The following is a 15,071-nucleotide window of genomic DNA, read 5'->3' as shown; positions in this document are numbered from 1 at the left end:
ATGTACTCCAGGTGCATCAGCAATGGGGGTGTCTGAAATGACTCAAAGTTGGGTTTAGTTATTCATTTCAATTGGCTGTAAAATGATTTTGTTCCAAAATATCCGAACAACCCTAGTTATTCTGTTTGTTTGACCACGTCACTGGTCTTGTTGCTCGCTATGGCGTCATTGGCGTCATTGGCTCTGTTCGTGAATCAGTTTTCAGGGCCTTGAAACAACTAATAATGAAATAATAATAATGCACCTTCAATAATCAAATAAATTGGATACAAGTGTTGAGTCACTGAAAGTCTGGAAACACATGGTGAACCACAGCGATCGAAATTGAGATCTAGACACACCAAAAGGAAGCCTGAGTTTTGACACGAAACGATAAATGCAGTTGGACAGAAAAAGTGATAACCAAAGGAATTACACCTCAACCAACCCGAGATGTCAACTTTGGTGAACTGTCAGTTTCGGCTCCCAGAATTCTAACAAACTCATAATGTGACAACGAAGTCCACTCCAAGGCCCAAACTTCTGGAGATGGCAAGAAAACATAACTGATTTTTGTAGGTCTGTCTGTGTGTTTAGGACATGCCATTGGATTGTCTGGTCCAGACCCGATTATTTTAGGATAATGCTTTTGCAGAAGTAGATGCTGCACCGTTGCAAGAAAACAAAACAAAACACAAAGACTTGAGTTGGATGTAAGGCCACAAGTTTATATACAGAAAAGTACAAGGACTGGAGAACACTCCGGGCTGGGAAAAGCTAAACACGGCTGACTGTCAACCCGAAGGTGCCCGGACAGAACAGCAAACGCGGCTCCGAGGGTAATCCATACAGAGCCAAATGATGGGACCCCCCAGGGAAAAGCGCATAGGGGGTCTGCTGTAGGCTCTACAACCACCATTATACAATAGAGCCTAGAGGGTACGCCTCAAAGACCCCAAAAACACCAAAATCACAACTCCCAGCCCAAAAGTGTTCCGCTACGCGTACAAACCAATTGCCGTGCGATGTAATGTGTAGAATGTGCCAGTCCAGGATCATCCCACCTGTTGTGCATATACAAACCTGTGACTTGTTCGACACGTTTGTGCCAGGACAGCTCTTGCCTCGCATATATTAACTTGTCAACAACTACAATATAAAGGAAAACAAGCAGCAGAACATGTTCCTGATACATGAAGCATACAAATACATGAAATAAGATTAACTATCAACTGAGGAATTGTTATACAGATATATATGTTTAAAATGAGAAATAATGGGTGGGATGGGAGGGAAAAAGCGTGTTACTGGTGTGGTTGTGTGAATGAAAAGAGGATGTAGCAACTAAATTCAGCTGAAACATGGATTACTTCCCTTTGTTTAGTGCATGTGAAGAGCAAAGACTGAATAATACACTAATAATGTGCCTTGCACTATTAAACCAGGAAGAGTAGCTTCCCTTTGACCCTGGACCACAAAAACAGGGGGAGAAGGCCCCTTGAATTGGAATAATGTAAGATTACCAAAATAATGCATTTTATTAGTTAGTAATAAACTTAATTATTTTAGGATAATGCTTTTGCAGAAGTAGATGCTGCACCATTGCAAGAAAACAAAACAAAACACAAAGACTTGAGTTGGATGTAATGCCACAAGTTTATATACAGAAAAGTACAAGGACTGGAGAACACTCCGGGCTGGGAAACGCTAAACACGGCTGACTCTCAACCCGAAGGTGCCCGGACAGAACAGCAAACGCGGCTCCGAGGGTAATCCATACAGAGCCAAATGATGGGACCCCCCAGGGAAAAGCGCATAGGGGGTCTGCTGTAGGCTCTACAACCACCATTATACAATAGAGCCTAGAGGGTACGCCTCAAAGACCCCAAAAACACCAAAATCACAACTCCCAGCCCAAAAGTGTTCCGCCACGAGATGTGTCTATACACAACTCCTCCAATACTTGTACTGTGATTACCGTTATGGTGCAAGAGATTAATTAGCCAAAAATACCTTACATTTTACTTCAGTATCTGCCATGAAGTGCTGAAAAGCCTCTTGTAAAGTGTTTACAAACAATGCATTTCCGACTTCGGAAAGATGTACGCCATCATGGCGGAAAAGTCCTGTTTCAGACATGGTAAGCTTGTGATAAATACAGCGCCCCCCCCAATGCAACACTGCTTTGACCCCAGCTCGGTTCAGTCGACGTCGAGCCCTTTCTATCGCCTTTGGGTTGACAGCTCCATGCCAGTATAACCTTGGTAGCACTTCTGACCAAACAAGAACTGTACTTGGCAGCAGTTGAGCCAGGTAGTAGATGTCATCAGTAACATGGCAAACGAGGGAACCAATATTCTGGTCAACAAGGTCATTTGATCCCAAATGCAAGAGTATAAGACTTGGGGGGGGTAGACGGCCTAATTGTGTCTGGATGACTTGCACAAGTTCTGACCACTTCATCCCCCGCTTTCCAAACCAGTAAAAACGTAACCCTAGGTAAGCCAGTCCCAGGTTGTTTCCCAGTTTCAACCTCAACGACTGACGATGGGCCCAATAAATGAATGATGAGCCTATTATCCATACATCTGGAATAATAATAATTATTTATAAATAGCAAATTACCTGAAGTCATTGATTGTGAATTCAAAGTTTAGAGTCTAATGTAAGTTGAGTACGCCTTAGACTTCCATCGACCCCACATCTGTATTGTCTCCGATGACACGCCCATGTCTGCGGCAGTAGTGGCTGCTCCAATGCGGAACGAGTGTGATTTGAACTTACATGGGTCGAGTCCCATATATCTGATGCATTTGGAAACCATAGCTGCAAACTGGTATCTTGTTAAAGGTTGACAGTTCCTATGGCAAAACAGAAAAACTGAACCCACTGGACGAAGTGCAAGGTATTGCTTCATTGCTTTTAGTGGGCACATTTCACTTGCATTACCTTGGATGTGGAGTGTGCAACCCCTTGCTAACTGATCTGTCTTCGACGATCTCAGGGTTACTTCTAAAAATGTCCTCTGGACTGTGACATCTGAAATCCTAAGAGGCCGTTCCAAATGAAGATGGTCAGTGTAAACCAACTCGCCAACTCTCATGAAACCGAAAAAGGCCAGAAAAAATGCACTTGTAAACAAAATAGCTTCATAGGGAGAACTGCAAAGAGCATTAAGAGCTTGAGGCATCTTAATCAATATGGAATACATGATTGGAGCCCTGCCGTCCCTATGACCCTTGAGTCGTTTGGAGCCTTCCAGCATCTTTCGGATGATAAAATTGCTTGTGGTATCATGCAATCCTGTGAGCTTATGTTGGTAGCTTATTGCTGAAAGGTGCTGACACTGTGTAGAGTGGGCCAAACCTTTCAGGGACAAAAATGCAATATATGTTGTAAGTTGTCCTGATGGGACCGGCCAAAGATAAGGAAAGGTGAACTGTTGTCGAAAGCGTGAAAAGCTGGTCAGTGCTCCCTGGTAAGCCTTCCTCGTATTGTGTGAAATAGCCGCCACTAGTAATCGGTTTACTTCTCTTCCACAATCTTCCAAACTGTGTCTGGTATAAGAGTAGCCGCCAAATCTGCATCTGGAGCCAGCTGCCTGAATTTCTCTAACTGAAAACGTGAAAGTGCATCAGCAAGAACATTCTTTTTCCCCTCAATGTACTCACCTCTAATTGTGATATTCGACTCCAAACAACACAAGACAAGGTGCCTAACCAAACACATAACTGGATCTGATCTTGAGGTCATCTTGTTAATGATCTCGACTGCGGCCTGGTTGTCAGAATGGAGTGTGACCTTTTCCCGAGTAACTCAGGACCCCATATCGCAACTGCAACTACAATGGGAAAATACTCAAGGAAGGTAATATTCGTCATCAAACCCTGCTGTACCCAATGATTCGGCCAAGGTCCACAGGTCCATCGTCCGGCAAAATAAATACCAAAACCTTTGCCTTGTCCACCAGCACTGTCAGTATAAAAATACAGATCAGCATTTGAAGCCCAAAACCTTGATCTCATTATGGAAACTCCATTGAACTCCTTCAAAAATCTCTGCCAAACTCTTAGGTCACTCTTCATGTCCTTTGTCAATCTTATGTGGTGGTGAGGCTTCCTACCACATGTTGCATTAATCATTCGTCGGAGGAAACATCTGCCTGATGGAACTGCGTTGCACAGGAAATTAAGTAAACCAAGTAAAGACTGCATTTCCTTTAATCTAACCTTTGAACGTGCCAAAAATTGGTCTATAGCATCTAACGAATAAGAGAGCTTCTCCTCCGGCACACGCACACACATGTTGACTGAATCTAGTTCCAAGCCTAAAAATGTTAGCTTTGTTGTTGGCCCCACTGTCTTCTCTGTAGCTATTGGTACACCAAGATCAGCACATACCGAAATAAATGAATCCAGAACGATTTGGCAGTGGTTTGTAGCTTTTTTACCCCCAAAAAGGAAGTCGTCAAGGTAATGCATGCTTTTTCCATTGCTGAATCTTCGTGCTGAAGCCCATTCAATAAAGGTTGAAAATCTTTCAAACAAAGAGCAACTTGCTGAACAACCCATTGGTAAACATTTGTCAAAGTAAAATTTGTTTTCCAAAGTAAAACCTAATAACCTAAAGTCTCCTGGCCAGATAGGCATTAAGCGAAAAGCACTCTTTACATCGGCTTTAGCCAGTAAAGCTCCCTGCCCTAGCTGCTGAACCATTTGAACTGCCTGGTCAAATGTAGTGTACTGAACTGAAGACAAACTTTCATCAATAAAATCATTTACGCTCTGACCTTCTGGAAAAGATAGGTGGTGTATTAACCTATAATCTCCTTGAGTGCTCTTAGGGACCAATCCGAGCGGTGAAACCTTAAAATTTGGTAGAGGAGGGAAGTCAAATGGGCCTGCTATTCTACCCAAGTCCAACTCTTTTTGGATTTTTAAGTGTGACAAACTGATTATTTTCCACAGATTTGAGATTTCTTGCCATAGCACCTACCACTGGACCATCATATCCTAGCTTGAAGCCATATTTGAAACCATTAACGAGAAACTGAGCTTGAGCCTGATCCGGAAAATGCTTTGCCATACGTTCCAGCACTTGTGTCTTGACTGGTGTTCGACCGAGCTTGTATAACTCTGGAAGGAGTGCTGGCTGATGTACATCTGCAGGCTGGATGGGCATCACTTCCACATGCAGAACAGCTGTGTCGGTACTTGCACTTTTGTCTAAAGCACTTGCTCTGATTGAAGTTGTTACATGTGTTGTTTGCCGGTCGTTGTAATTTTCCCTGAAATGTGCTGACGTGTCGTTTTTGAAATCCAGAAAACCCAGAACTGACCTGTTGATGGTAAGGTGTCTGTACAAACAACATCCACAATTCCACATTCAATTTTCCCCATGGTAGAGACTGGTCACGAGCCTGGCGAAGACGATATTGTTCATCATAGGTTCTCCATCCCAAACCAGTATGACGAGACTCTGCTAAACGGACAGTATTCATGTGTTTCAGTAAACCTTGAACCATGTCCATCCTGCGCTGGACATAAATACTCATGTAAGTTGTGAAAGCCGTTGTCCAATCAAAAATGTTCTCAATTCTCTTGCCTTGAGACTTGGGCCTCAACTCCAGCTGTCCATCTGTACTGATGAATACTGCCGAAGTTGTCATATAATCCATCAAATCTCTGTCTGGTTTAAGCAATAGTGCGAAATTGATGTACTCACCATTCCATATTTTGTTTTTAATGTTGACAGGGACATTACAACCCAGGTTATCATCCACACTTTGTGTTGTTGTAGGTGGTGGCATATTTAACATGTCAACATTTTGAAACATGGGAATGCCTTGCGAATTAGGAGGAGCAATTGGGTTACTAACCATGCTAGGAGCATTGTTATGACACTGGGATTGAGGGACATGATTTGGGTTACTAACCACGCTAGGTGCATTGTTATGACACTGGGATTGAGGGACATGATTTGAAATTCCGGGAGAATACATTTGTGAGTTAACTGATGGGGTATATGTATTGTTCGGATAAAAACCAATTTGCACCGACTCACCTCCTGAAGGAGTAGTGGTAACAGGCGTTATCTCGTCGATAGACTCTGGGACCACGTGGACCTCTGCTTCGGCCATGCTGCTGTCGCCATTTTCCCCGTCTCTAAGAACAGCACTATCAGACGTCGCATTGTTTGGAGCAACTTTCTGCGACCCTCGACGCCTCTGAGCAGACCCCCTTGCTTGCGACGACTGCCTGCTTGTTGTACTACCCTTCCGCTTGCTTCTCCGGCGACCCGACATCTCTCTTCCCAGCGAAATTGACAAAACTTACGTGTGGAAATAAAAAGCGTGTTACTGGTGTGGTTGTGTGAATGAAAAGAGGATGTAGCAACTAAATTCAGCTGAAACATGGATTACTTCCCTTTGTTTAGTGCATGTGAAGAGCAAAGACTGAATAATACACTAATAATGTGCCTTGCACTATTAAACCAGGAAGAGTAGCTTCCCTTTGACCCTGGACCACAAAAACAGGGGGAGAAGGCCCCTTGAATTGGAATAATGTAAGATTACCAAAATAATGCATTTTATTAGTTAGTAATAAACTTAATTATTTACAGACCACCTTCACATACCGGAAATATTCTTGAGTGCGGCGTTAAACAACAAACAAACAAACAAACCATCCGTCTGTTCAAGTTTAGCATTATGTTATATAATATTAATATCTTAATGTTAATAAGTTACAAAACTCTATTTAGTTTGTCAGCTGATTTGTCGTCTTGTAATTTGCTTGTATGATTATTTTATGTAAATCATCTCTCTTTGTATTTGTCTTTAACAAACAGGTTATATACCTGAAATGATTTCTCATTTTATCTAACATTCTGATTATACGTCTATACGTGATGAGGAGATCAAAATATTACGTACCAAATTATACCTTCATAGTAATAATACATAATACAAAATAATAAAAATAAAGTAATAAAAAACAATAATGATTTATATCTCTAAACAATCTACAGAGTATATATCTAAACGTGGGTTCGTGCGTTGAATGTCCAGCACAAGGATCGTCCTGTAATGAAACACTAATTACCCCCCCCTCCCCCACACACACACTACACACACACCCCGACCCCCCCCCCCCCCCCCCATCACACACACACAACCTGCTTATTTACTGCTATTGGTACTGCAGGAGCACATGCTTAAGCCAACCAGAATGTGTTTAGTACAACAAATTAAAACGTACCGTCAATGATTCCAAGGGACACCAGGAGTAGTGCCACCTCCATGAAACGCCCCATTGTCACAGAGCTTAGCCTGTACCGCACAGAGCTGTGACTACGCTCTGTCTGTGTCTGGCAGGGTGTTTGCGGATAACGTGTTATGTATGCACAACATCAACGTCAACGCAAGCAACAGCAAATGAAATTGTGTCATTGATTCTTTCAATAATATACATTGTACATTGTCAGCATGAACAGGCAAAGGATGTATTTACCGCCATTATAAAAAAAACATAAAGTAAAGTGTATGAATCCAGTTTGGGAACTAAACAATCTTGTATTTATCAAATAGATAAAGGAGTAGAGTAAGAGTTTGTCCTGTGCAAATACTCATGTGTACTCACATTGATCTAAATAGCTTATTGACAACTTGAATCTCATGTGGAAACTTGATATGGGGACATAAACTGAGTTGAGAGCTCTTAACAAAATGTTATTTTGTTTGCATATATATGAAGCGGCCTCTTCCCTACAAAACTTCTTTCTTCTAATATTCAGATTCAAAAAGAAGTTTTGTAGGGAACTCCCTTTTCAATTATCTGCCACTGGGACGTCGTGCGAAGTTGTCTGGAAATCGGTCATACAGTTTATTTTTGTTACAATATATAGCTATATTCAAATACACACTCAAACTAGCGGGTTGTATATATTAAGCTAGTCCATCATGGGTGAGTGAATTTAATTGTCAATAATGTCTTTCTGTATGCTCACAGCGTTCTTACTGTTCAGTGGTTTATAGGCATACGACATTGAGGGGCTATTCACACAGGACTAACACTTTCAAGTGTTATTTATAAGACATCACTTTCAAGTATTTAAATCGTATTTCAATCATTAAAACGCTACGTTTTGAAACGAGCAGATTTCTTTTGCAGTCGATTCGTGTCCCACGCCCGGCGATGACACCAGCATTGTTCGTGTCGATAAAGGAGAGCATGTCGTAGTTCTTTTAAATTTTCACCCTTTATAATGTAGCTTGTTTACAACTTCATACATGCCGATACCATTCAAAAGGTTCACAACAGCGGAGACACCTGAAACCCATTCGTGACCAACTCGTGTTATTCCGGGATAAGCCGAATAGCGACTCGTGCCTTTCTCATGGCCATTTTTGCGACCGGGTTCCGTCTGAGCGCAAACGGGCATACCTAAAATAATTGACTCGTTGCTAATGGTTCAAATATATTTCCCCATATATTATATATATTTCAGATGCAATTTAAAGCACATCGGGACATGCGGAATTTATACAGTATGGTTGAACACATTTAACTGTGTCTTGGGTATAACTTTAGATGCAATCATATGTAAAATCAAAAAATATTTCTGAGGAATTCTTTGACGAAGGACTTGAAATCACACGCGCATTCTGATTGGTTTGTCGTATTTTCGCACATAACATTCATCGATAGGGGGACGAGTCTTCTTGCAGGTTACGGAAAGGGGCGGGTGGTGACGAATGACCTGAAACCTTGACTATTTTATGCAATCTGTTGCATATTTGGTTCGGACACCATCCAATTCAAACACATTAGTCGCATATCTCACATGACAACAGACCTTGATGTATGTCTGTATGCTGATACTTGCGTGAGATCGCAATGTCCGCACGTTTTTTCCTTTACGGCTGTATTTCAATAGGACCCCAAACCTTCTGAATATACCGAATGCTGGCTGGCTGTAAGATACTGGTGTTACTGTTTGTATTCATTGGCTTGCGGTATGATACTGTTGATACTGCTGGTGTTTATGGCCTGACTGTATAGTACTGGTGTTACTGATTGTGTTCATGGCCTTACTGTGTGATACTGGTGTTACTGCGTGTGTTCATGGCCTTACTGTGTGATACTGGTGTTACTGCGTGTGTTCATGGCCTTACTGTGTGATACTGGTGTTACTGCGTGTGTTCATGGCCTTACTGTATGGTACTGATGATACTGTTTGAAATCATATCATGGCTGTATGATACTGGTGATACTGTTTGAATTCATATCCTGACTGTATAATACTGGTGATAGTGTTTGTGTTCATGGCCTGGTTGTATGATACTGCTGATACTGTTTGTATTAATGGGTTTGCGGCATGATACTTGTGACACTGTTTCTGTTCATGGCCTTGCATTATGATACTTGTGATACTTTTTCTGTTCATGGCCTGGCTGTATGATACTGGTGATACTACGTGTATTCATGGGCTTGCGGTATGATACTGGTAATACTGCTTGTGTTCATGGCCTTACTTACTGTATGGTACTGATGATACTGTTTGAAATCATATCATTGCTGTATGATACTCGTGATACTGTTTGAATTCATATCCTGACTGTATGATACTGGTGATATTGTTTTTGACATGGCCTGGTTGTATGATACTTCTGATACTGTTTGTATTCATGGGCTTGCGGCATGATACTTGTGATACTGTTTCTGTTCATGGCCTGGCATTATGATACTGGTAATACTGCTTGTGTTCATGGCCTGGCTGTATGATACTGGTGATACTGTTTGTGTCTCTGGCCTGGCTGTATGATACTGTGATACTGTTTGAATTCATATTCTGACTGGATGATACTGGTGATACTGTTTGTGTTCATGGCCTGGCTGTATGATACTGGTGAAACTGCTTGTGTTCATTTGCTTGCAGTATGATACTTTTGATATTGCTTGTGTTCATGGCCTGGCTGTATGATACTGGTGATACTGTTTAAAAACCATATCATGGCCGTATGATACTGGTGATACTGTTTGAATTCATATCCTGACTGTATGATACTGGTGATATTGTTTGTGTTCATGGCCTGGCTGTATGATACTGGTGATACTGTTTGTGTTCATGGCCTGGCGGTATGATACTGGTGATATTGCTTGTATTCATGGCCTGGCTGTATGATGCTGGTGATATTGCTTGTATTCATGGTCTTGCGGTATGATACTGGTGATACTGCTTGTATTCATGGGCTTGCGGTATGATACTGGTGATAATGTTTGTGTTCATGACCTGGTTGTATGATACTGGTGATACTGCTTGTAGTCATGGGCTTGCGGTATGATACTGGTGATTATGCTTGTGTTCATGACCTGGCTGTATGATACTGGTGATATTGCTTTTGTTCATGGCCTGTCTGTATGATACTTGTGACACTGCTTTTATTCATGGACTGGCTGTATGATACTGGTGTGCTTGTGTTCATGGTACTCTGATATTGTTTGAAATTCATGTCCTGGTTCTCTGTTCTATGCTCTAGGACAATCCCCTCAAAAAGCACATGGTCATTATCGAGCTTGGTGTCGACCCCGATGACGAGACTTGCAACATATCAGATGTGTTTACCATAAGATGATTAAACTTGTAATTGCTACTATGGGTTAGACTGGTTGCTGATGCTTGCTGAAATCTACCTTTCTTTACGTGAACAGCTAATGATGGACTGGCAGATCCTTCCCCTTTCAGGATGCATTACATTAGGGCTTACCATGTGTTTTTGTCTTTTCATAACTTGTGTATAGTGTCCACTCTCCCTTTTAATAAATCCCGGATCAGCCGCTGATTGGTGTAAAACTTGTGATATATTTACAAACCTCGTATTTTACTGTCATTATCTTCACATTTACATCTTTGCTAACAATCCTCTTTCCTGTAATTTTATCTGAGGTCCAAGATTATGTTCATTTCCATGTTTGCTGACTGTGACTGTGACTCCTCCAGGAGAGTTTCCGTTACATCAGTTCCTGGAAGAGTTGCTCCACTTCCCTTTCCCAACAAGCTGCTGCAGTGAAGGCGAGGACTCCGCCACCACAGCTGACAGCAACAGAAAGGATGCAATAAAATGATACCTCTTTTTTCTAGTTTTCATATTAATTGATGCCAGTTGCTCCTCTTCCTCAACAAGCTGCTAGAGAGGTCTGCAGTGAAGGCCAAGACTCTCGCCACCATAGCTGAGGAGTACCCCTACCTGGCAAGGTCACACGACGCAAAAGTCAGTTGGTAGTGCAGTCAGTGCAGCAACAGAAAGGAGGAAATAAAATGATACATTGTTTCTAATTTGTCCTATTAATTGTATCAATCATTAAATGGCTAACAGTAACAATGCCAAGAGAGTTGAAGAGAGTTTTAGTATCAGAGACGACATAGCTGGATTTGAACTTGTTTATGATGTAACTGCATCATTTCGGTACAGATGCTGGTATCAAGCAACTTCATCAAGTTTCTCAACTAACTGGGAAATAATAAGATTCTTTCAGGAACTGTTATGTTTGTGGAATTGCCATCATGAAGTCTTTGCTCAGCCTGTGGACGACTATGGCTAAGGCTTAATTGTTCCATGACAGATAGACGAACTAATGTAGGAATTATTTCATGGGATTCTTATCTCCCAGATGAATTAATGTTGCTGATTAAAATTATGTTATTGTGTTAAAATTTGGATTTGGGGATTGTGATTAATATGTTCCTACGTTCAGAGGTATTTTAACATTGTATTTTATCATGTATTTAATCAATAATGTCAAACTTAGCATGAAAGCCTCTTCCTCTGTATTGGTTATCCGGGAAATACAAGTCACCTCCACACAGCCATAACATAAGTACATTAACAATATTCTTGTGCAGATTTGGAATTATTACTGATATTTGCTGCCAACGTTGGGCTGAATATCAGCTTCAGAGCAAATCTCGATGTCCCTTGTATCCTTATCAAAAGATAAGTGATTACTTTGTTCCATGGAATAATTCTGCCATCTCGGTTTCAGATCTGTTTGAGAAGGGCTCAAATCTGCACCAAGAATGACTACAGCCAGTCTTCATAGACATCAAGGACTTCCTGCATAGACAAGGTAAGGAGGGCATGAATCATCCAGATAGCTTTCCAGATTCACATTTTTAAAAAACAGGGTTGTGCACCCAACCGACTCCCCACCTCTCCCAAGTATATTCCCAAGGGAAGGGAAGTAACTCTTGACATATCATGTTGATCAGTTGGCTTCATCTGGAAAGCGTTAGCAGACAGTATTACTTGACTTCAGTATTCTTTTTCATTTATGGAAGTATTAACATAAAATTCAGTGTGCACACTGTAGCGGATGTACGCAAAATGTGCTGACCAGTTTTATGTTTATGCTCAATTAAACAGAAGACAAACAGAAATAAAAGGTTACATATACATGTAACAACAATAATAACTTCAAAGACAGCTAATTTAATCATCAACACACAAAATATTGTAGGCACTGTATGTCACATTGTTCAGCACAATAATGCAGCACAAGCCCCTGCCATGCGGAAAACAGTAGTCTGTATGGCCTCTTTTGTTCGCTTTTTGGAAACATGAATGCAAATAGAAAATCCTTGTTTGCAAAGAGTCCCATAAAGCAATGTCACGGCACATTGACTCAGGGTTATAAATAACTGATGATGACGTCAACCATTATTCTCGATGTCACAAAAGAGATTATGTGAGGAGTGTTTGTGAGGTTGTAACAGAATCATATATATATATATTCATTGACACTTCTGACTGTTCCAGGCAAACAGAAGTACACACTGCCCATCTACAAGGCCCCGATGAGGGGATCGGACGCAGCTACGACATTTGCCTCCACAAGGCACTTGTTGAGTACACGATGCAACTGAAGATGAACCATTGTAAAGATACAATCTGTCTTTATACATATCTAGATACTTTTACAGCAGACCACAGAACAGTCAATGTCAGTATCTGATGAAGGACACAAGGAAGTAAAATCAGTTCATTCCCGGATTCACAAGTCCTGGATAGGGAGTTATGGTCCTTGGTATGTCGTGATAGATTTAGATGAACAGAGAAACATTGTTGGTCCTATTTGAAGAAAGGTCATTTGTCCAGACTCTTGTTGTTCCTGCTCTCTATGACAGTTAACACATTCTCCTTTCCCGGACAAGTGGATGTTAGTTTCTTATTTTGATATGTGAACGACATACTGAGGGTGCATACACAAAATTATGCCTTGAATGGATTCAAGTTTGTTACTTGTATATTTGTGTGCCTTTGATTATACAGTAAAATTATACAAATAAATAATTGTATTGAGATTGAATCATATCTGGCAACTTTCCCTCAACGTATCAAAAAACAATTTTGTTATGAATTCATTTTCAAAGCACTGCATCACTTCAAATGGCATAAGCAATAGTGAGAAATGAAATGTATTTTTCTGAGACTATGATTTTTGAACAAGCTCAAACTATCATGTAAGCAAACTTCATGTCACTTTAGAAAGAGTTTGCACTGAGAATAACTTTGAAGTAGTCTAATCAATAGTAATCTGTGTATAAGATTGTTGTCACTCATTGTTAAAATTCACTGCAACTGTCATGCTTTTGTGTTATCTTTTCTTATCAAATGTTTTTTTCTACATTGGTCAGATCTCTTTGTCATAGAACTGAGCCGAGGTTGTAGGTGCCTTGCATTAGACATATGGTTACTACTCAACTTGAAATAAGGAAATTGAATTAAATCAGTGTGGCTCCAGGGTAAGAAAATAGATCCCAGGCAAGAGAGGCGACTAAGGGGATGGGGCGGTCAGGCTCGCTGACTCGATTGATGCATGTCCGTATTCCAGTTGCATGGATCGGTGCTCGTGATGGTTGTACTACTGTGGATTGTGGCGTTAAACTACAAATAAACAAACACTCTGTTTTGTCATGTTCTTTATAACCGAAGTTGATTTATCCCATTTGACGACAGCAACTAATACATCTGTAGCCTCTGGTAACATACATACTCCCGTGAAGATCTGGGTTAGAATGGGTCTTCAGAAACCCGTGTTTGTCGTAAGAGGCGACTGACTGGGTCGTGTGTCAGTCTGCCTGACTTAGTTGATGCATGTCATCGTACCAAATTGCCTAGATCAATGTTCATGATGTCAATTACTGGACTGTCTGATCCCGACTCCAGAGCGCAGTTCAACAACAAACAAACAGAAACAGTCATACACAAAGACATGCTTCATTGTTCTACACTTTGAGTGAAGAAACAAACAATCAACATGAATGGGGAAACAGTCACATTCCGTCTCAAGTCCTCAGCAAGTGTACATCAGTTTCCAGAGGTTTAGGCCATTTCACAAATTTCGATCTTCAAGCTCATGTGTCTTGGAGAATCTAAAATGTAAACCAAATGTCAAACATGAAGCATTTATTACAACTAGAAAAGGGGATATTGATAAACAGATACTTAAATGTTTTAACACACATCGTACTACAATGCAAGGGGCCTTTGCCACAAGCACGGATTTGGTTGTGACAAACAGCAACAATGAATGCGAATCTGGATTCGAACCCATGATTATCGGTTTCCGGCACACAGTGGCACACATCTGCATAGTGAACTCAATTGGCTTAGACGACTGGGCCACCCGTGTCCCTCTTACCCGATTATATATATATATATATATCAGCTCACTTCGTTATAACTGTAGTTAATTCATTCCATTTGATGACATCAGTTAATACATGACTCATGAAACAAACATACCCCAAGTGTAGATCCGGGATAGAATGGGTCTTCATCAGACCATGCTTGTCAGGGGCGACTAACGGCATCTGTTATCAGGTTCGCTGGCTGGCTGATACATGTTACCGTATCCCAATTGCATGGATGGATGCTCATGGTGGCAATCACATGATTGTCTGGTCCAGATTCCCGTGCGACGTTAAACAACTAACAATCAAACAAGTAAACAAATTTAACATAGAAATACACCATTATGGTAGGCTTTGATCAAAACAACAAACAATCAGCAAGAAAGGGGAAACAATCA

At 41.0% G+C, this 15,071-nt stretch overlaps 3 protein-coding genes across 3 annotated transcripts in view; all 3 read right to left on the bottom strand.

The window, feature by feature from the left end:
• LOC124120969 overlaps positions 1-15,071 on the bottom strand; it is a 260,732-nt gene that overhangs the window by 88,968 nt on the left and 156,693 nt on the right. The gene's annotated exons all lie outside the window — the stretch shown is intronic.
• The window catches only part of LOC124141777 (IgGFc-binding protein-like), a 108,106-nt gene that overhangs the window by 30,553 nt on the left and 62,482 nt on the right, over positions 1-15,071 (bottom strand). The window lies entirely within an intron of this gene.
• On the bottom strand, positions 5,018-6,588 carry LOC125376861. The gene has a single exon (XM_048389210.1). The coding sequence runs from the start codon at positions 6,281-6,283 to the stop codon at positions 5,018-5,020; it is 1,266 nt and encodes a 421-aa protein (XP_048245167.1). The 5' UTR covers positions 6,284-6,588.

The sequence above is a fragment of the Haliotis rufescens genome, unplaced genomic scaffold (genome assembly GCF_023055435.1).
Source record: "Haliotis rufescens isolate VD_foot unplaced genomic scaffold, xgHalRufe1.0.p SCAF_8, whole genome shotgun sequence".
In the NCBI taxonomy this organism is placed as follows: domain Eukaryota; kingdom Metazoa; phylum Mollusca; class Gastropoda; order Lepetellida; family Haliotidae; genus Haliotis; species Haliotis rufescens.
This window is presented reverse-complemented; position numbering and strand designations above follow the sequence as displayed.

What these genes read in the sequence shown, in the direction of transcription:
- LOC125376861 (XM_048389210.1), bottom strand. Translation starts at nt 6,283, where the DNA reads ATGTCGGGTCGCCGGAGAAGCAAGCGGAAGGGTAGTACAACAAGCAGG.